Source organism: Chiloscyllium plagiosum, unplaced genomic scaffold, assembly GCF_037043375.1.
Source record: "Chiloscyllium plagiosum isolate Xiang-an unplaced genomic scaffold, Cpla_swu_hap1 HiC_scaffold_4, whole genome shotgun sequence".
Lineage (NCBI taxonomy): Eukaryota > Metazoa > Chordata > Chondrichthyes > Orectolobiformes > Hemiscylliidae > Chiloscyllium > Chiloscyllium plagiosum.
The window spans coordinates 56,207,869-56,230,834 of record NW_028270142.1 but is presented as its reverse complement, the minus strand read 5'-3'; the positions used below and the strand labels follow the sequence as shown (position 1 = coordinate 56,230,834).

Below are 22,966 nucleotides of genomic sequence, written 5' to 3'. Positions count from 1 at the left end.
GATTGAGTGTGGAGATGATGTTTCTGCTAGTCGGAAAGACTAGGACCCAAGGGCACAGTCTCAGAGTTGAAGGGATGACCCTTTAGAACTGACAGAGGAGGAATTTCTTCAGCAAAACGTTGGAGTGTCTGTGGAGACCAAGCCATTGAGTATCATTCAGACAGAGATAGATAGGCAAGGGGATCAAGGGATACAGAGAGAAAGTAAGAGAACAGGGTCGAGAAAGATCAGCCATGATCAAATGGCAGAGCAGACTTGATGGGCCAAATGGCCTAATTCTGCTCTTATTATCTTATGCTCTAAATTAAGGAGCCTTGGTTAGTCCAGACACGTAGTTACATACAGCATTCCTTTTTAAGTCAGGATTTCCAATATTACAGCCTGCATCTCTGATTCTAATTGCACTTCCATTGGTAGTTTCACCCTCAGTTGCCAAGGCTCTGGAATTCTCTCCCTAAATACCTTCACCATATACCTCCTCCTTTAATATACTCCTCGATACCTCAATACAACAAAAGAGGGAGGTTAAGACTTAGTGTGAAACTGCATTAGATTCTACTCAATCTAAGAATATCACACAATCCTGGATGGAGAACAAATAACCTAACACAAGGTCCCAACGGAGACAACGTGGTACCTCAGGCTCCTAATATGCTAATTTACAAAGACTAATTAGTCAATGTAACTTGTACATATGCAATACACCACATGTTGTTGTTAAAAACAAGCATTCTTCTCATCATGACTCAAAAACTGTTTCTGCTCTGTCATTCCGTCCACCACCACTGCTCACAGTGTATACCTTCGACCAGATTGACTGCAGCAACTTGACAAGCTCCTTGCAATGTACCTTGTAAACATACAACCTCCACCACTTCAATCAAGGGAGCACCACCAGCTGCTGGTTCTCCTCCAAGCCACTACACCATCCCAATTTGTAACTACATTACTGTCCCTTCACTTTGGCTGGGTCAACATCCTGGAGCTCCGTCCTCAACAGCCCTGTGTGCGCACTCACACCACACGGACTATTGTGATTCCATCAACACAATAAAAACAATAAAGAATGGAAAGCAAAGACCTGCCAAATGAGGTTCACATCCCACAATCAAACAAAAAACACACTGAATGTAGCAGCTAAGAGCTGGATTAAGATGGTTACCATAATAAGAGCCCTGACTAAAAGATGCAGCCTTCTCTATAATTCACAAACTGCTCATTGGACGGTCACACCAACTTATCACTTCAGCCTAAGTAATCTAATTCTAATTTTCACTCACCACCAAAATGGTATGAATTACTCACATTAAATCATTTACAGGATGGGGATTTTAGATTTCAGATGACAAGATTAAAGATCACAAAAGCAATATATTGTGCAGCTATCGTGCTGTATAAATATATCTTGTGAACAGAAGGTGGACTCCAATGGAAGCTGAAAACAAGATGGAAACTTTGATCTACTTCACTCTGTCCCAGGTACCAGGCTGGGGGAGAAATTTACAAGCTGACCTCATTGGGGTTGTCACATCATGTACCAGGTAAAAGCCCAAAACATTACATTTGAGCCAAAAGCAAGAGCTTTCCATTCATGAAAAAAAATATTAGCTTACCTTTCTCGTAGCCTTCTAAAAAATCCATTCCTGGGATGTGGGCATTGATGACTGGGCCAGTATTTATTGCGCACCCCTAGTTTCCCTCAAGAAATTGGTGATGAGGTGCCTTCTTGAACCACCTCATTATATGTGCTTCACAATGCCATTCGGGAGTTCCAGGATTCTGACCCAGCGGCACTGAAGGAATGACAATATATTTCCAAGTCAGGATGGTGATGGTGGTATGGTGGGAAACTTGCAGCTGGTGGTGTCCCCCCGTCTCTGTTGCCCTTATCCTTAGAGATGGTACCGTTTGTGGTTTGAGAGGGTGGTGGTGCATCTAGTATATAGCACATCCTGCTGCTACTGAGCATGGAGAGATTAAACAACTTGGCACCAGATCTGCAAGCATGCAGGCTGCGTTGTCCTCGATGCTGGCAAACTTCTTGGGTGTTGGACTTCTGAACTTCTAGACAGGATAGGCCAATCGTAACCTCATGGCTCACAGCACTAAGTAAATAAGAAAAATATGTTGCTGATTTAAGTTTACATTTCTGACTGTCATTGGGAGTTTAAGTTGTTATCCATGAAGCTTCACCATAAAGTCGACTGCCCTTCTGAAAAAGTACAAATTGCATCAAAGGATGTAGGGAACTTAAAAAAATGTGGCTGGTTCAGTTTGGGAAACTTGGTTGGCATGGACAAGTTGGACTGAAGGGTCTGTATCCGTGCTGTATGACTCTATAACTATTAATTATTCAACCTATGCTTATACTGACTGACAACCTTGTTGTTGTCAGGTAACAACTGATCTCCAATGCAATGAGCAATATACCAGAGTGCATTTCAAATGCCACATTAAAGCTGTCCTTGAAATGCAGCAGGAGTGACATTAATGTCATGAGGAGGAACTTGGTTCCATTCATTCAAAATGGAGACAACTCTCACATCTCAATGTACATCACGCTTTGAGCCACAACATCTTAATTATGAGGCAGTGTAACCAAGGCAGAGAATGGCAATTTTGCACACTTTTCACCACATTCCTGTATTCCTTTACTGAGTACTCGTGACAATAGAATCTAAAATCTTAAGAAGCTGTGCTCCAAATCCCATGCAGTACCTTGTGAGGGCCTCATCACTTTAAGGAGACACCATGCTCAAATTAAAGGAACAGCCAGCCACAGGAGTGCAAACAAGTTCATATCCATTCTCTGAAACAGCAACCTAATTGAGCTCATTTCCCAGCGACTTTGTTTTGCCAGTCTTGCAGATTTGTTCTCTTCGCGTGCACATCAAATTCCTTTCGGAAAGCCACGGATGAGTTTACCTACACCACATACTCAGGCAGTGCAATCCACTCACTGCGTGAAACATTTTTCAAGTTGCCTTTGCTTCTTTTTCCAATCAATCAATCTAAATCTGTGCCCTCTTGGTCTTGATTTTCCTTTCAAAGGGAACAATTTCCCCCAATTATCCAGAACCCAATGATGCCGATATCAGTACTGACACCTCTAGCAAATCTCTCAACCTTCTCTGCTGTGCTCAAAACAGAACAGTCCCAGCCTCTCCAACCTACCCATGCAACCAAACTCTCTCATTCTGAAATCATTCTCGTAAATATTTTCTGTGTTCTCTAATATATTCACCACCATCCCAAAGTGTGGGGCTCAGAATTAAGCATGTCTGTTAAGACCAATTCAAAAGTTGTATAAAAGCTGATAATAGTCTCCTTGCTTTTCTGCTCTTTGTCTTCGCAACTGTTTTAGCTTTCTATCCTTTAATTTATCTCTCCTTGTTCATCCTATCAAAATGAATCACTTCACACTTATCTGCATGAAATTCTGTATGCAACATCACCATCCAACTAAATAGCCTCTTGAAACTATCATTCCCCCTTTCTCAGTTCACAATACTAAAGTTTACATTCAGATATTGAAATCTTGTACACCCAGGTCTGGGGCATTAATTCATGCATTAGGAAAAGTGGCCCAGTCCTGACCCCTGCGAAACCTCACTGATTATTTAGATCCAGTCCAAAAAATCACTATTTATGCCTGTCATGGAGATAGGCAAGACTGCATTTTTCTTCTCTGATGCCAAACTTGGATTTGAATCAAGCCCTGGCCATGTACAGAAGGTCTGTTGTGGAGAAAGGCTTCTTTCCCTCAAATACTCATATTTCTAGATGGTTTCCCTGCTGCACGCCAGCCACTTTTGAGGATGCCTCGCCCAAAACTGTCAATGAAGGGCTTTATTAGGTGCTCTGTCGGGGCTGGCCAAATCATAAAATTTACAAAAGATCTACAGCGAGGGGACATTCAGCCAAGCCATCTCCACTGTATTCATCCTCAGAACCACAGGGAAAAGAGGTCAATAGGAGGTGGATGAACAAACTGCGACAAAAGTGGGAGAGTGGGGAACAAATGTGCCAAAGGGCTATTGGCAACAGAGGGTGGCGAACTACACAAAACATTTGGTACAAGTCATCTACCTCTGCAGTGCAATGTCTTTCTAGCTATGTCAGAAGAATCATCTTTAACTGTGGAACTGCTTACCTTTTAAGTTACTAGCTTCAAAGTCTCAATGTCAAAGCCTGAGCCATAACACATGACACTTTTACATTCAAAGCCTAACATTTTAAACTCATAAATGTCGCGGAAGATTCAGACCCCTACTTGAACCATAATATGTCTCACTGCAGAGTACATTTGAATTTAAAAAAAAACGGTCTGGTTCGAATGACCTGTTATAAACAATGTCATGTTTAATGAACTTCAAAACTAAGGGGGGAGAAATAACTGACTGGCAGAGGGTCAGTGAGGAACAACACATGGCTTTTCATTTGCTGTTATGCAGAGATTTTGGCCACCCAGTTCTGTAGCGTGCGCAACATCCAGCTACTAGCCAGGTCAAAATAAGACTACTGCATTTCAAAGGCAGCATTCATGGCAAGAGCATTTCAGGTTTGTGTTTTAAAAACATTGTGCTTTCTTTATACTGTATTACAGTCATCCCAACAGGTCAGCACAGTTTATGCTCACACTAGTCTCTTATCTAGCTTCATCTAAACCTATGTTTTGATTCCTTTCTCCCTCACGTGCTTACCTCTCTTCCCCTTAAATGCATCTTGGCTAATCTCCCCAACAATTCATGTTGCACCAAGTTCCACATTTTAACTGGTCTGGGTGAATATGCTTCCCCTAAATTCCCTACCAGCTTTATTCATAACTCTCTCATTCCTCTGGAGGTCAAGGCAAATGACAGCCATTTTGCAATTTGATGTGCCCTTGCCAACTGGAGCAGGCAGATCCAGAGACGGCCTTGGAGGTGTACAAGACCTTGCAGGACAAGGTGAAGAGTGTGCTCTGGCACTAGTTGTCCCCTCAGGTTTCTTACCAAGACAGCCACACAGTGATTCATCTGGGCATTGCTGTAAAACTGATAATGGTGCACTGACATTCACTCGACTATACAGGCTCGATACAGGCTAAAGTGGCACGCAGAAAAAGACAGAAACTTGGACAATGAGGAGCTCAGGGGATTGTTAAGTAGCTTGGTGTGATAACATTGTTTTGTAATGCACTTGTAGAGCACCTCTTATATTTATGTAATGTCTTTAAAGTAGCAAAAGAAGTTGTTGTTGTCAGTGACAGCGGTGCTGCTGTTGAGTCAGATATGGCATTTAGCAATGGGCCAGCAACAGGGAAAATGCAACTAATCCAATGGAAAAGAAAACAATTGCCTTCAGCACTTACGCCGGCTTGACACCGCACTCAAGGAGCTTGCTAGTGCTTTCATCACTCCTCCCACCCTACTTCACTCAAAACTATTTCAAGCAGCCTGTGGATAAAATACATTACACATTTCAATCACATCTGACCATTATGAAGTGGTGGCTATGACTACTAAACCAAGACTTGAACAATATGCACAGCTGCACTAAAAGACATGGTCAACAATAACTCAAATGAGCTGTTCAATGAGTTATGGCTTACTTTCAATCCACTCTAGTCAAGTTAGTGTTGAAACACATTATGGTCATTTCCTCAAATTTTTTGCTGGGCAGTGGATCAGATGTTTGCCACTTTTGAAATGGCCACTTTTGAACAATTCAATGTCAGAAAGGCTCTTATGGGAAATGGGATACCATCATACTAACAGAGCAGGAGAGTGTGATCAGGGAACACCGAAGGTTACATACAAACACACGAAATAGGAGTAGGCCATTCAGCCCGTTGAGTCTGTTCTGCCATTCAGTAAGATAATGGTTGATCAAATTACTCTACAGCTGCACCTACCCTCAATAACCTTTCAAGTACTTATCTACCTTTATCTTAAAATATTCAAGGTTTCTGCTTCAAAACCATTCCTAAGACCCTCAACAATCCAAGAGGAAATAAAATTCTCCTAGTTTCTGTTATGAATTGGCAACCCTTTATGTTCGAACAGTGATCCGTCCTTCTGGTTTAACCCGCAAGAAGAAACAACCTTTTCACATGCATTGTGTCATGACCCTTCAGGATGTTGTATGCTTCAATCACCCCACCACTTGCTCTTCCAAACTCCAGTGGTCTAAAGCCCACTTTTTCATAAGACACCTGCCCATTTCTAGGTGTTAATCTAATGTTGTTAAGCCCAAAGACCGAAATCACTAAGCTTGCCGGACCTAAGTTGACCAAGGAGCACTCGATGCTAACATTCAATACAGATACCCCCGCTTTTCAAACCTTCATGTTACACCAATTTGCTTTTACGAAACACCAACGTTAGTATCTGTTTTCGCTAACCGAAAGAGGACTTTTGCTTTTACGAAAAAGTGCACGCAGCGAAAGTGGCGCCGCCAAACGCCTTCCCAGGGAACTACACTCAGCATTAAGCCGCCATAACTTTGAACTGCGCCTGTGAGCATGTGCTTTATCTCGATTTATTTTGTGCACCCATTAGCACGATGTGTCTTAAGGTATCTCTCTCTTCTACACCCCAGTCTCCTGTACCTCTCACCATCCCAATGTCTGACGGCCTTAACTATTTGTTAGTTCGTTTAGGTTTTGTGTGTTATTTGGTCGATTATTTTTTGGGTCTGGGAACGCTCAAAATTTTCTTCCATATAAATTAATGGTAATTGCTTCTTCGCTTTACGCCATTTTGGCTTACGAATGGTTTCATAGGAACGCTCCACTTTCGGATAGTGGGGGACACCTGTACTTGATTGGAAATCAACCACTGAACACCCATAACAGAATGAGCATTTATTTTTGAGAGATACTGCCAGCTTTGCCAAATGAAACAGGGACCTTCTAATATGGTAAAACACGCCATATGACCATCGCCATACACAACTACCCGAAACAAGGACCCTGTGCACTCCACAAACCCAGTAATCATTTACAATATTCCTGAAGCGCTTTTAACTTTCTGTGGTACAACTTAAACATCAAGCATTCAAGGTGGCTATGAAAGCACAACTTACCTCTGGGCAGGAAGACTTTTATTCACTTTTATAATAGAAGTGTTAAATGCAAACTCTTTTTCCTATTCTTTGACTTGACCTGTCCACCTAATGTTTTACTTCCAGATTTAAAGGTCTTTGTGTAAGGAGCATGACATAACTAGCAATGTGTTAAATTCACATAAGTGCTGTACTCTATTAAACACCCAGTCATGTGCATTGTGCCTTCCAATTAGTCCACGGTCGTCTGACCTCAAAGCAAGAGTGGAGATCTTCTGCAAGATGTACAACCAATGTGGCTTACATTATACTTCACTAGCCTGCAGTTGAAAATAGACAGAGATATTTTAAAGCACTGTATCCCTTGCATACTATAGGACAACAGTAATCCAATTCAGTCTCTATAGGATACCTTAGAATAAGGCAGAGACAATGATTTCACTTTGAGGTCTTTTGACAACCCTCTAACCTATAATCAGTTATCTGCTAGATTTGTTGTTAGATGTTATAAGGGAATAATAAGCCCAACATGCTCTAAAATTATGAATTAGTCTCTGTCATTCTATTCCTATTTGTTAAAAGAACTCAAAAGACTATCTTACTGGAAGAGTAAGATACTTAGAAAAGACAGCATCTGCAACTGGACTCAAAAGTACACACAGGGATAGCTAAAATTCTACAGACCCAGATTCTGTTAAACGCCTTTCACAATCTTTATGAAATTCCACTGATAGTGGAATTCTCTTTGGAAACAGTAGCACGAGCAAAAGGCAACCTTTCCCAAAATAGAAAACATGCAAATCCATTTAAAAACCTTCACCGGAACAGCTAGCAAATAGGTTCTATTTCTCTCCATTCGGACAGCCAACTGTGTATTAAATCTAACGTCACGTATATTGAAGTATGGCTGGTCCAGCACAAACAGACACAGTACGTATGGTATACAATGTATGAATAAGGTAGTCCTCTTAGATAATTAATTTAGACATGTAGTGTTGAAAAGTATTGGGAAGGCGTGGGATGGCCTTTGCACTACCAAAGTGAAAATATATTTTGAAATTATTTCACAAGTCATAAACACCAGTTAATAAAGCCCTATAAGATGACGAGGTCAATCTCTACAACAGTGACATTGTACCTTTGGCACAAATGATCAAAGAAACACTTGGCATTAGCTAAAAAAGGACTAAGTATTGCTCAGTCTTCATTTGTCAGTCTGTTACATCTTTCTCCTGACAAAAATTCTGATACAAAATGAACTGAAAGATACAAGATCTAGAAATACAAACAAGGTAATAAATTCAAGAAACTGAAGGGACAATGGATGTCAAAGACAGAGATGATGGCAAGACCAGACATAGAGATGATCGGTAAGTACCACGTCAATACCAAGACATTGCTGAAACAACCCCACTATTTTGTGATGCTCGTGTGTTCGAGCAGGTTGCATTTGTACGAAAGGCCATCAGTTCAATGCCAGTTGCTGACAGATGGTCGTACTGGTTTGCACACTACTACAAGCAAACAACACACAACCTTAAGTGAACATAAACCAAAAGGCAACTCCAAAAGGCAAACCAAAAGGGGAGTCCAAAACTAGAGGCCATAGGTTCAAGGTAAGAGGGGAAGGATTAAAAAAACGACCTGAAGAGCAACCTTTTCACACAGCGGGTGGTATGTGTGTGTATATGGAAATGAGCTGCCAGAGGAAGCGGTGGAGGCTGGTACAATTAGCATTTAAAAGGCACCTGGATGGGTATGTGAATAAGAAGGTTTTAGAGGGATATGGGCCAAATGCTGGCAAATGGGACTACATAAATTTAGGATATCTGGTCAGCATGGAAAGGTTGGACTGAACAGTCTGCTTCCATGCTATACGTCTCCACAACTAACGGAGTTTACGATTGGAAAAAGCCGTAATTCTGGAACAAAGTGTCACATTTTGTTTGATCACACTAATTTCCATGTGGAAGTGGTTAGCCTTCGGATACCTTGGCCCATGTTGACAGACCATAGATTGCTTGATTTAGTGCAATACACACACAGGAAACCCAGCTACCAATTCAGGTGACCACGAAGTCACAAAATCGTCTGAAGGAGGGTCACTGGACCCAAACCGTTAGCTCTGTTTCCACTCCACAAGGCTGCCAGACCTGCTGAGCTTTTCCAGCAATTTCTGATTTTGTTTTGTGAAATGTGGACTGAGTAACAACAGGTTGACTCAAACTTTTGAAGCCTGGTGTTCTCAGCACCAGGTCATGGTGTTTGTGAATATTTGTTGAATTAAAGCGGTCAAGAAAGGAAACTCAACAATTTCCATCTTCACTGTCCACAGTTCATTCTGGGCGTGTTATAGTTGGACAAATTCAGAGAAGTGACAGCTCTGTCAAAGGCAACTCTCTCACATTTACTCAACACTTGTCAAGCAGAATTGACTTCACTGGCACAAGCTCATGTGCAGGTTGGAAAATGGACACGCAACTGAGGAATTCTTGTATAACAAGGAAGCCAGGACCAGATGACTAGTAGAACACTCAAAATTCCACTCTGAGGTGATGGGAGATGATAGTTTTGAACATCCATTTTCATATTTGGAATGTGGAGGAAGACGGCAACATCGCTAGTAGGCCAGGCTGCAGTGCCATGGCAAACAGCAGCCTGGCAACAATCCCCTTGACTGAAAACCACAGCCTACACTCTAACTCACTGCCATCTCGCACACAGGACATCTGGCAGAACTTGCTTCTCACCGACTCTTTACCCATTAGTAAACATTCACCATTTGAGGATACTGCCTCCTTGATGGATGTGCTGCCTGTCCATCAACTTACAATCAATACACAGAATCCTGACAGTGATGACTGGATACAGTGAGAAAGTGGAATTGCTTAAAATGTTCATCCAGAATCTATTACGATAGAGCAGGCTCAGTGGCTCTCCATTCCTTGCTGAAGGACAATGCAATAAAGAGCTAAATGCATTCTGTTTTTGTTGGATCCTGTGTTTACTAATTGAGAAACACTCATGTCAGGGGATACAGCAGCCTACCATCTTAAACATTCAATTAAGCAATTCTCTAAATTTAATCATAGCAGAACTGATCTGAAGAAAATCCTTCCACTTTATTTTATTCTTTGTTGTAAATAAAGAAAAACAGCAAAGAGACGAATAGGGACATTTAAAAAAAAGGATGGAATAATCAAAATAACACATTAAAGTAATTCTACAGAGTGCACCAAGGACGTCTGGAATGGGTCCAAGAAGACAGCAAATTGTTTTCATTAATATAACAAACCACTGACCTTTTAACATATTTCAAAGACAACAAAACAAGTGCAATTTCTTCAGTGCAACAGTTAAATATGGACCCTTCCTTCAAATGATCATGTGAGATTTTGAAATCCATAGATAGGAACCAGCAGTACAAAGTATAAGTCACAAGAGCGCACTTTCTCACCACACTCTTTGTAAATAATGAGCCCGCACACAGCATTTGAAATTCCTGAGGCTGCTGAGATATTTCACCACCCATATATGACTGCAGGCTACCACAAAATTATCAACATTTCCCTTAATGGCAATAGAAAAGTGAGTTGGCTTAACCCAGTCACACACAAAGTATTTGAATTGGTGAAAAGCAATGTGCACACCTAACACTTCAAGTACTCAAGTGGAAGAAGGAAAATTGACTCACAAAAGCTTCTAACTACTAATTTACAGAGACAACGATGAGCAAAAGAGGGGAGAAAGTAAGGGTGCAACTCAAGCAGTTCTAGGAATCCACAGTGTGTGATCCATCTCAGAAAAAGGAAACATGGTGAGTCAGTCCTGGTCATCTGCCAAGATCTGCAGAGGCAGGGAGAACACTATGTAACACTGCAGCTTCTCACAGTAACAAGGACAAGGGTACTAGACAGTTATCCAGTTGAAGTAACAGTCTACATCAATCTCCTCTATGATCATCGTTCCAAGTGGATCGCTTTAAACCTGCATCAAATCAAAAAACAAAATGTCCTTCCTTCCAGATCTCCAAGGGTGCAGGTCGCATTCCCAGCTATGTGGACTCCAGTACACAACAGCTGATTCAAGTGGCACGGCTGGTATGAACAGCGCTAATTATAAAAGTCAGGCCCCTCATGAAACGTAAGACACAGGAACCCTAAGTGAGTCGACACGTACCATAATGCCCTCCCACCACACGTACACTAATCACAGCTGGCTCCAGCTCACCATTGCTTCTTGGCCTCTCCATTGCCTCTACATTGTCAAACTGATGGTGTTCAACTTTCAGTTCTGAATGAACCAATTTCCATCAATTAAACATTGAGAAGACGGAGGTTGAACCAGATTGTGCAGTGCTGAATTTCATCCTTAAGCATTAGATTCCCTACCCTCCATCTGAAAAGATCATCAATTTCTATTTCTGTAATACTTTGCTCGTCTCAGCTTGTCTGCTGCTGAAACCTTCACTCATGCTGATATTGCATCCAAACTCAAATGTCTGCAACCTCTCCTAACCAGAAATTCCAACTTTCAACTTGTACTAACTGACCCACAGCCCTGCTGGCAGCAGCAAATCCCAGTGACCAAACGCCCTGGTACGCACCATCACTTTTCCTTTATCCCTCCATCTCCGCAACAAATTTCCACTGAGAACTCCACTCCTCTTTAATTCTGGCCTCTCATGCATTCCCCAATCCCACTACCCAAACAATCCAAGAAAACCCTAAAGCTGAACATTGGTTCCCTTGACCTCACTCACCCCTTCGTGCTTTAATATCCTCCTAAACATTAACCAAGCTTGACATAAGCCATTTCAATAGGCGTACCGTTTAGCTCCTGTTAAGTACCCTTGTATATCTGTTTCCATGAAGGGAGCTTTAGAATTACAATTAGTTGATTTTAAAGACATTGGAATGTATAAGTAGTAATGTCTCAGCATTAACTCTCCCTCATTTACAGAAGCAAAATTATCATTACCATCCCAAGGCAATGAAGCACAGCATTGATCGATTAAAATCGAAGAACAAAATGTTATACCTTCCTGGGTAAAGAAATCTCTGGAATTCCCTGTCCAGATCACTCTGCCCATTTTCAAACCACCTAGCCACAGCATAAATAAAAAGTTTGCCTTTTAAGGAGACCTGAACAGGCTTTTGTGTCCCACCCCATCTGTCTATTTAGGGGGATTCTAACTGCCCTGTCCCTCAAAGTAAACCTAGATTTACCTCATAATTTCAGAGATTTTTGTGCATAAAAGAGTCCTAATATCTGCCTTAAAAGTAATTCCTTTTGGAGAACATGATTGTAGCGCAACACTTTCCATATGAAACATTGCCGCTGACTGGATATATAAAATCAAAATTAACATTTGTAACTGCCACAGGGAGCAGGTGCAAAGGGTACATTTTACATGCAATGGTCATAAATATACATTTTACATGCAAGGATCATAAATATATACCATATTTATAATAGATTTCAGCGATTAGAGCAAGGGAGCTAGATTTGTGTGGTTATGTTTATTGGCAGTGTAAAATGAGCAACTTCCATTTTTAATAAGTGGTCAATCTCCAAGCCTGTTGGGTTCAGAGATTACTTGTCCCAACTGGTAAGTACAGACCCAGGTTCATTGTCTGACCTCTTTGGAATTAGCTGCAGTCAGGTGGAGTGTGATACATCATAGGACCCTAGTCTGGCAGGAATGTATAACTTCAGATGTTGCTCTTGAATAGAACAGAGCAATTCCTTCCAACAAGTACACACAGAATGGCAAGTTCATTCAATGTGAACATTGAGTATAGGAGTTGGGAGATCAGGTTGCAGCCGTGTAGGATATTGGTTAGGCTACTATTGGAATACTGCATGCAATTCTGGTCTCCCTGATTTAGGAATGATGTTTTGAAACTTGAAAAGGGTTCAGAAAAGATATACAAGGATGTTGCCAGGTTTGCAGAGTTTGAACTCTAGGGAGAGGCTGAATAGACTGGGGCCGTTTTACCTGGAGCAGAGGCTGAGTTGTGACCTGAAAGGGTTTATAAAATCACGAGGGGCATGGATAGGGTAAATAGATAAGGTCTTTGTGCATATGTTTAAGATGAGAGGAGAAAGATTTAAAAGGGAATAAAGGGGCAACTCTTTCACACAGACAGTGGTATGTGTATGGAATAAACTGCCAGAGGAAGTGGTAGATGCTGGTACAATTACAACATTTAACAGCCATCTGGACGGGTACATAAATAGGAAGGGTTTAAGAGGGAAATGGCCAAATGTTGGCAAATGGGACTGGATTAACTTGGGATGTCTGGTCAGCGTGGAGGAGTTAGACTGAAGGGTCTGTTTCAGTGCTGTATAACTCAATGTCTTCACTGTGATGGCCTCAGCCAGATAACTTGTAGTCAAAAATGTACACAAGTCATCTTGCAGACTGATTTAAGTCTTATGAATTACACTGAATCAACCACCACCTTCATTAACAAAAGGCAGGTGGAGGTGGAGGTGAAAATTGGACTTCAAGACAGACAATTTCTGTATTCTCAAAAGCAACTGTGACACAGTTGGCAGCATTCGCCTCCAAAGCAAAGACGCTTGGTTCAAGCAATACTGCAAGCCAAAGTGTGACGATCTAGACTGGAACTCCAGCACAGCAGTACAAGAGCGTTGAACTGTTTGAGAAGTTGGTTATCAGACAGAGATTAGTCCCAAACCAAATCTATCTTCACAGACAAAGTGACAGACCCCCAGCTCGGCCTTTGAAAAGTAGGTGGGTTGTCACTGGTGTAACAGCCAGCATTCATTGCAGCATCACACAAAAACATGACAGATGTCTACAGAGGAACCTCGATTATCCGAATGACATGGGTAGGGAGTTTGTTTGTTCGTTCAGATAATCAAATGTTTGGATAATCGAACACAGGAAAACAGATTTTAGCCAAGCATTGGGACCTTGCGATCTTGTTTGGATAATCGAACGCCGAATAATTTAAGTTCCTCTGTATTCATTTTCACATTGTTATTTTGGAATTTGCTGTCTGCAAATTGGGCGTTGGAACTCTATACTTTAGGAGGCTGGGGCACTGAATAGGTTTGACAAAAGGTGGACAGATTCTTGTTAGACAGCGGAATCAAGGGCTCTCAGAAGACTGGGGAATGTGGAATTCGGAACTTAACTATGATTTTACTGAATGGCAGAGGAGTCTTGAGCTGGCTTAATGGTATACTTGTGCTCTTATTTCATATGTTTCCAACATTTGCTGTTGCTTTCCTTACTGTACAACAGTGACTTCTCTTTCACAATCCTTTATGCACCATAAAGTGTTTCAAGACTTAGAACGATCATGAAGGGGTGACACAAACCTATGTTTATTCTACCTTTAAAAACTACTATTTTACATTGATGGAATGCAAATTTTCACTGGTGGAAGCAATGAATCTCATGGGATTCAGAAAATGAACATTACACCAAGAAGCTGCAAACAGTGTGCCTTCTGTCCCCCTTTGTAAAATTCTGTGATTATTATTCCAGAAAAACACATTTAAACATGAGAGTTCTTAGCATATTCATTTAAATATGCCTAAGGATGAGAAGAGAAGCCAATTTTGTCGAATAAAATGCGAGGACAAATCAAAATCCCAGTCTGGACCCAGCTTCACAATTCTCTACTTCCTTCAAGCTTCTTCCTGCAGCTGTGTGATGCTGAAACTTAAAGGTTTCCTTGTGTCTTAATTTTCAGTTTTATCAAAAGACACAGAGATTACTTCTCACATTTAACTGCTGTGAAATGCAGCAACAAAATAAAACCCAAGGATGTTTTACAGATGTGTTTTCTCCCCCACATGGAAATATTTGAAAGGAAATATTTGAAAGTGACCAAAGCTTGGACAAAGTGATACGTTTCAAGGATCAGCTTGAAGTAGGGAGTAGGGAAGGACAGACGGTTAAAGAGACTCAGGCCTAGACAGCTGAAGGCAGGGCCAACGGGGCGGTAGGAAGGAAAAATGCACACATGAGGCCAGAATTAAACTCATGCATATTTACAGCACAGAAAGAGGCCTTCTGCCCACAACGTCAGAACAGATCTGACTACACCAATCCCATTTTCCAGCTTTTGGCCTATAGTCCTGGAGGCTATGGCAATGCAAGTGAAAATCTAAATGCTGCTTAAAATGTTATGCGTGCTTCTGACTTAACAATTCTCTCAGGCAGTGAGTTTCAGATCCCCTTGGCTTGTAGTAAGTCTATTCTCAACTCTCCCCTTGGTCTTCTCATCTTATTTTAAATCTAAACTCACTGGTATTGATCCCACTAGTAATGGAACAGTGTCTTCCTATCCATCTTATCTATGGCTCTCAAAAGTTGTGGACCTCAATCTTCGCTGGTACATGGAAAAACAGCTCCAACATATTCAAACTTTCCTGATGGCGCATACCCTCCAGCTCAGGCAGCATCCTGGTAAATCTCCTCTCCATTATAATCACATCCTTCCTATAGTATGGTACCCAGAACTACATGTAGTACACCAGTTGTGGCTTAACCAGTTCCAGAATAACTGCTTTGTTCTAGTATTTTGTGTCTCAGCAATAAAAGCAATTAAATAATTACAGAAGAGTGCAGGGTTGCAAGAGATCAGGGACCTTCAACATAAATTCAAACCCTCTTCCAAAAAAAACCAAAAACCAAACAAATAGCCAAAACACTCTTGGTTGCACAATGTACAACTGTGACATAAATTATATTAAAACGAAGTGAACAGCTGAGAGCATCTTCAAGCAAGTGAATAATAACCCCGTTTCCCCGGTTACCTTTTCAAACAGGTAAACGCCAGGGCTGTATAAGCATCTGCCTCCGTGCTAAGGACAATGGGTTTTGGTTTTGTTCGACTACAAACAGAATTTCATCGAAGTCTATTTCACAAATCTGAAACGCTGCTTTAATGTCACTTGCTGTAGAAAATGCAACATATTTTGAAGGGTCGTATTCTTTCCCGGGGGTTTGGTGCAACCGCATCGCAAGTCAAATCTTTCTCCTGCAAAGTACAACAGTGGGAGGTTCTCTCAGACTGCGCTGCCAATCTCAGACAGGGACAGGATAACGGATTAGGTAATGCAGGAAATACCGATTCCGAATCACCGCCTCCTGCATAGATCATCTCCTGTGCTTTTCTCTGCCCCGAGCAGGGGGGAAGAAAAATAAACTCCAAGATCATCAATTGCACAGTGCCTTGCGCAGAATTGGTTTTTTTTTTGCATTAGACAATTCAACTTGATGGTTAAATCCTGCAATATAACTTCCATCTTCAAACGGCGGTAGCACGGTGAAATCTTACTTCGTTGTGCAGACTTTGATTGGAGCCCGCTACTTCAATAAATAGCTCCCAGGCGATGCATAAAGTATTCCAAGCTTGCTAACTTTCACCATTTAATGGGTGAAGATAAAACGTTCATTTTCTGCTTTGCATTTGGTTCGAAAGAAATTTCCCGTGGTTAAAAACAAATCTGGCCCTCAAAAGTTCAGCATGTGCGTTTGAAAACAACAATCCATTAAAGTACAAATCGCATTCAACTTAAAATTTGAAATCTGTACAGAGCCCTGAGTGATGGAAACTGTAACTTGGATGGTGCTGGGAGTTACGATTTACAAAGATTCCTAGATAAAAGCTAAATAAAATCAATCCTAAGCTATCATCGACAAGAGGTGGAACGTTTTAAACATGACCCATAGTCACCTTCCTATGAATTTAACGCAGCTTTCCCGTCTCTTAAGCAAATTACTGTAAATCACTGCAATTTTTTTGTTGAAACAAAAGGACGCAGCACCCATGCGATTCCCATCCAAGGCAATAAATTGATAAACATTCACAACACCCCATCCAAGATCCACATTTTCCGGTGCATACAGTGCATGGCCGTGTTGCAATTTATATACATACACACATACATAAAAGCAATATGCAAACAGAGATGTTTGCGAATAGGATCCTCTCTACGAACAATCTCATACCTCCCCTTTCCAACGCAAATGGACACAAAGCAGAAAGAACAAAGAGATAGCTTACAGGTATTGAGAAGTTTTCTGCTGCTCTGCGAGTTCTTTCCATTGCACGGTGCTGGTGTAAAGTAATCCATTTAAGTGCAGGTTGCTTTGGTTCTTGCTGCTGCTCCTCCATCACTATTCCATGTGCTCGCACGCTTTCGCGACGTCAATGGAACGTTGCCCGGCGCCGCCAGCGACTGACGTCATGGCACCCGACGGGGAACACCCACCCTCGCGACGGAATCCCGCCCGAAGACCTGGAAGATAGTGTCTGGTCCTTAGCATTAAGTCTTATAACATACTGTGGATGAGTGGTCAAGGTATATGAAGTGAAGGCAGGGACGTGCAGATTCTCTTACCTCTCTGCATGTAGTGCATAGTGCACTTTCTGCCCCCTCCGCTCCCAAAAGATTCATACAATTTGCCCAGAGCATAAAGCTATACTTATGGATCCCCACTATTTTTTAACGTTTGTCCAATCTACTGTGGCCAAGAATTTATACTTGTTCGTGCTGACACCCCTGCCCCCACTTTGTAAATGAGTGAATACAGTGCAACCGTAGAACATTTTTGCGCACTTTATGCTTCTTCAATATCCTTTCATGGGATGTCAGCATTGCTGTCTCAGCAGCATTTATTGCCCACTCCTTATAGTCCCTGAAGTGGCAATGAGCTCCTTAAGTGCATAAATGTAGACATGTTTGTCTCTAATAGACATTAGATTCTCTACAGTGTGGAAACAGGCCCTTTGGCCCAACAAGTCCACACCGACCCTCCGAAGAATAACCCACACCAGTCCCATTTTCCTCTGACTAATGCATCTTAACACTGTGGGCAATTTAGCATGGCCAATTCACCTGACCTGCACATGTTTGGACTGTGGGAGGAAACCAGAGCACCCAGAGGAAACCCACAGAGACACAGGAAGAACATGCAAACTCCACACAGACAGTCGCCTGCAGCTGGAATTGAACCGGGACCCTGGCCACTGTGCTGCCCAGAAATCTCAAATGAACACACCCCAGATGGGACACGAACCCACAGACATGTAGTCAATCTGAAGTCAACTTCTGCACAGAATCTGCCAACATATTCCAAATGAATACAGCTACATTGAAATGAAAATAACCATAGTGTTAAAGCACTTTACGAAATGTAGAGCAATGTATATGAAATGCGAATGGCACTAGGAGTTTGAGAATTTTAGTTGAGAATGTTAGTAATTTATGACTGAAGAACCAATACAAATAACTAAAGCTGTAATATCTGCACATTCATTATGATCATTTCATTTTTATACAAGTGTTTTAATTATAACCTATTCAATTGCTATATCATTCAGAAATTCATTGATTTGTGTCATTTAAATGTAGAGGTCATTTCTGGCTCCAATTGTCTATACATGAGAGTGGCTATATAATGAATCACAGAAAAATGAAGTGACATTGCTTTTTCCAACAATAAATGGGACTGAGATGAGGCAAATGTGCAATTTATAATAATCGCTGGTGTTAAGGTCCACTGAGGCAAGTACTCCAATCATGAGGGTGTAAGTATGTAGTCACACCCAATGATTTCTATATCCACAAATGGACCAACTATCTAATTAAACTGTTTTCCTTGAAAAAGAGATGCTAATGTTCAGAATTATAATGGGTTAACTGACAAAGGTGCACTTATCATTGAAACCGTCTTGAAGACTTCAGTCCATTGGTTGGCTGAGACTTCTTATCAACCTCACCCACACCCCCTTTCTGTAGGCTTTGTGTGGACCAGCACTTCGTTGGTTTGAAGAATGAAGAAGTTAATTTCATAAAATGGGAGAACTTAATATTCAAAGAAAGTAATCAGACTTGCCTAATTAATTGGCACATTTCCCACATTGGTACAATTGAGGAGCATTTTGCATCTTTTAATCATTTTCCTGAAATCAACAACAATTGAGATCAAATATATACTTTCCATTAGAGAACATAACACCCCTCCCTCTACTCCCCACCCCACCCCACCCCCCCATCTTCTGCCCAACATTTCTTGGTGCAAATAATATTAGTCTGTCAATTCTCCCCTTCAACTCACACACTTACATGAAGTGAAAGGATAGTATATCACATCAATTGCAGTATGTTGAACGAAACAGATGCAGTAAAAGAAATTACAGCCAAGGATTAAATGAAATTTTTTATGGCACAATTCACATGCTGAGAAACTTTGCAACAAAATATCAGCTCATCACAAAACTGCTTAGCAAGTGACTTTACATAAACTGCTAATTTTCTACAAGAATTTTAATAACTATACAAATATTTTACAAAATGACAATTAATAAAACAAAGACTTGAAAATGGTCAATAAGATTTTCTTTTTTTTTAAGAAAAATAAATGCATTAAATACAAATATATCTGTAAATTAAAACTTGGCGAGACTAATACATGGTAAATCCACCCCGCCAGAAAAAATGTGGTAAAGAGTCTTAACGTATAATGAGGCAGTATCACATATTTCTGGCCAAAATCAAAGTGTCACCACAAAGAATAGCCTGGCCATGGTTGTGTAGTTTCAGTCTATGATGCATTAGCATGCAGGAAGAAAGTTCGGCAAATTTGCATGAATATGTCCTGGAATTTTCTTGTACAGAATTAGAAAGCAGAAATGCCTTCAGGCAGTTCAGAAAAACAAGAAAAATGCCCAATGATTAATATTTCTGTCTGCTAGAGTTCCTCAGCTGCTCAAGCCTGTGTTTCAGTTGTTCCTGCTTCCTCCTCAACTGTTCTTTCTCCAATATCAGTCTCTGTTCATTTGACTGGATTGACAATATGTGTTCCGTTGCCTTTTTGAGGATGACGACTTTGGCTGCTTTGTCATTCATTGCCACCTCTGGGATTTGATCCCTTAATGCAAAAAAGCTCAGTTTCAGCTCATTCCTCCGCTGGCGCTCCAGGACGTTGTGCGTCCTCCTCTTGTCGTTCTCCTCAGAGTCCGACGTCCTCGGGCTTGGGCATTTCCCCTTGCTGTTGGTGCTGATCTGCTTGAGCACTCGACTGCTCTCCACCTTGAGACGCTTGGTGGGAGGCTGGGGGGAGGGAGCAGCATAATTGTGCTGATGAGTGGAGACATGGCACCTCTTGAGAACCAGGGGGCTGTGCTGAGGCCGGGAGACCCGGACGGTGTTTGTGTTTAACTCAGCTTTCCTGGTAGAGGGCTGCCTCTTCTCCACAGTGACCACGTCAATTTCTTCTTCATCCTCTTCTTCCTCCTCATAATCATCCTCGTCCTCCTCATCCTCCTGCTCTTCTTCTATAAAAGGTGATGAAAAAAAGAGATGAGAAATGACATACAACTCAAGAACGAGGTCATGACAAGCTTAAAAGCAGCCTGAACCAAGCATTTTCTATGTAATGGGGCCCCAGTCAGCTGATATTTGCATTACTAAATTCAACCTAAGCCTCTTCAGTCAAGGATATTGCGTAAGGACGTCTTATATATCCTCATCCAGTTCCCTCCCTGGCCCTTTCCTCTCCCTGCCAAGCCAGCCTCTTGCTGGAGTGCCTCAGGGAGTTGATGAAATCCCGCCCTGTTTGGTTGGAGGGGGTGGTGAAAAGCCTCTTTCATAAAGGCTGACGCCCTCACTTCAAACTCGTCGGCCCGGAATGCCCAGCCCCCTAATTACACTTTCACCCAGTTTGTCCCGGAATGACCGATCGAGAGAGAGAAAAAAATCTGCGCAAAATCCCTTCTCTCTGTGCATTGTGGCCGACGCAACCTCTAAAAAATGTTAAATTCAACACACACTTTAATAAAAAGTCACCGCAAACCCTTAAAAGGCACCAGAAGAAGTTGCATTTTTTTAGAAAATGAAATATTTGCTTTAATAGCATTGAGGAATGCAAGCCGAAGTGTTAAAATAAAATTGGTGGGAGTTGCAATGCACCCCAATCTTCCCTCTCCTCCCCCCAAAGTAAAGGTTCGAAGTATTTAACACAAGCAGCGCCCCTGTAGATGGGCTAAGAGGCGATTTTCCTTACTTACCGGAGTCACTCGGCGTATCTGTGGCGGGGGGGCTGCCGGCTCCCGGAGGGAGGGGCAGGGACACTTTGTGCTCGGCGAACGGGTAAGGGAACACCACGGAGGGGTCGATGCAGTCGGTGGCCGAAGTGTTGAGGTCGTGCAGGTAGGTGCTGGAAGCAGCGCCCAGCCCCATGCCGAGGTGCCCGGGGGCTGCTCCAGCAGCCGAGGCGGCGGAAGAGCTGGGGGCAGCGGGAGAGGTCAAGGCGGCAGCCCCGGCCGATGCGGGGGCGTTGCAAGACGGGCTCCGCAGGGGAGTCGGGGAAGAAGAGGAGGAAAGGCTGGAGGAGATGCAGAGGGCTCCCGGTTCCTTCCTGGCCGCTTGCAGCGAGGCGAGCCGCTCGCTCACCACCTTCTCCAGTTTGGCCGCCGCCGAGAAGCCGCTCCACATACAGTCCTGGAGGACGATGGACTTGAGCACCGTCTCGCTGTCCGCGTCGCAGATGAAGCTCTGGTTGACCAGGTCGTCGCCCAGGAACTCGGTGACCATCTCCAACTGGTCGGCATTGGAAGGGAAGAGGCTGAAGCTGGGTCTGCGGCTCGGCGACAGCGGCGGGGTCGGCAGCAACTCGAATTTCTTCCAGATGTCCTCGCTCGGAGCCGGCAGCTGCTGCTGGTAGAAATTCTCCTCTTCATCGTAGAAAACCGGCTGGAAGGAGTCGTAGTCGTAATCGTAGTTATAGCTCTTGCCCAAAAAAGTGGCAGAAGCCGTTAGGGGCATCTTGGTATCTGGGGTGGGGGGGTCTGGATAAGAAACAGAAAAGACTTGTCACTTGCCCCGCTCGAAAGAGGTTAAATCGAAAAGACACAACCCTTCGAACAAATGCAATAAATGAAAAATTGTGCATTGGGTTTTAATTCTCTGACACACACATACAAGCCCCTTTATAATTGCCAGCTCAAACGCTGGGCTTTAAATATCTAGCGTTGACGCAGCTCTGTAAAAAAAATCCTGAGACACCGCTCACTGCAAAGTCTGAATAAGTTCTAATGAACCAAAGGGAAAACACCCCCACTCGTTCTGTGTGGTGAAAGTACACATTTCATGTCTTTTTTTTTTAAAAAGAGCACTGTGTTACAACAGCCTTTTTGTCTGCGTTATCTAAGATAGCTCTCTGGAATTATACAAATTAAAACTGCAACACTGGTTGCAGAAAGGATCAACGCCGGCCGGTCTCCGGCAGCTGAAACGCTGGCTTTCGTGGGGCTGGGCGCTTTGTTCAGTTTTTTTTTCCCCTCTGTATATTTATTTATCAGGAGAAGCGAGAACAGCAACACTTACCGGAGAAATATAGCAGCGTTTGGGACACGGACTCCAGGAACTGGCACAGCCCCCTCCCCTCTCCTCTCCTCTCCGACACCAACTCAAAACACCCGCAAGCAGCAACGGAGTAAAATCCCCTTCCCCCTTCAACAATAACACCCAACGCAGCAGCCTTTTTCTTCTTCTAGTGAGGCTCCTAGTGTTGCAGTCTGTAGGAGACAAGACACAATGATGGCCTTAAGTGAGTTTGCTGGTTTCTGTCTGCACTGGTTGTCTTTCTCTGTCTCCTCTGTATTATCAGAGCCTCACTGCCCTGCTTACACTAAAGTGCTTTAACCTATCTAGAGTGCGTGTAACCGGTTTAATGCTTTGATAGAGTCCCGCCCCCCCCCTTTCCCCACCCCCACCGCGCCATACACCTACTTTTGGCGCCAAAAAAATTACGCATCCCTTGTAACAATTTCTTATCCAACATACATTTCACAACATGCGAAACAGCAACTCCCTTTCTTTCCCCTCTCCCCCACCACCAACCCTTCCACATTACCCGCACTCC

At 42.5% G+C, this 22,966-nt stretch overlaps 1 protein-coding gene and 1 long non-coding RNA gene across 7 annotated transcripts in view; both read right to left on the bottom strand.

Annotated features, from left to right (window-relative positions):
* LOC122549174 (uncharacterized) overlaps nt 1-17,226 on the bottom strand; it is a 232,466-nt gene extending 215,240 nt beyond the window's left edge. For 3 of the 5 annotated variants that reach the window (XR_015756971.1, XR_015756970.1, XR_006311446.2), the window contains exon 1: nt 17,103-17,224. This is a non-coding gene — a long non-coding RNA (uncharacterized LOC122549174). Of the gene's footprint in view, nt 1-1,613; nt 2,106-15,849; nt 16,066-17,102 lie in introns of those variants that run through there. The other 2 variants (XR_015756967.1, XR_015756969.1) reach the window with 2 other exon arrangements.
* Nucleotides 17,227-19,248: 2,022 nt separating this feature from the next.
* Nucleotides 19,249-22,760, bottom strand: LOC122549176 (myc proto-oncogene protein-like). Of its 2 annotated transcripts, XM_043688543.2 has the most exons (3): nt 22,429-22,760; nt 21,111-21,890; nt 19,249-20,378 (listed from the first exon to the last, which is right to left on the bottom strand). In XM_043688543.2, exons 2-3 carry the CDS (start codon nt 21,865-21,867, stop codon nt 19,777-19,779), a joined length of 1,359 nt encoding a protein of 452 aa, XP_043544478.2. In that variant the 5' UTR covers nt 21,868-21,890; nt 22,429-22,760; the 3' UTR covers nt 19,249-19,776. The 2 variants fall into 2 exon arrangements, with proteins under 2 accessions (XP_043544478.2, XP_087842390.1); XM_087986264.1 differs by having other exon boundaries at nt 21,111-22,760.
* Nucleotides 22,761-22,966: the final 206 nt, after the last annotated feature.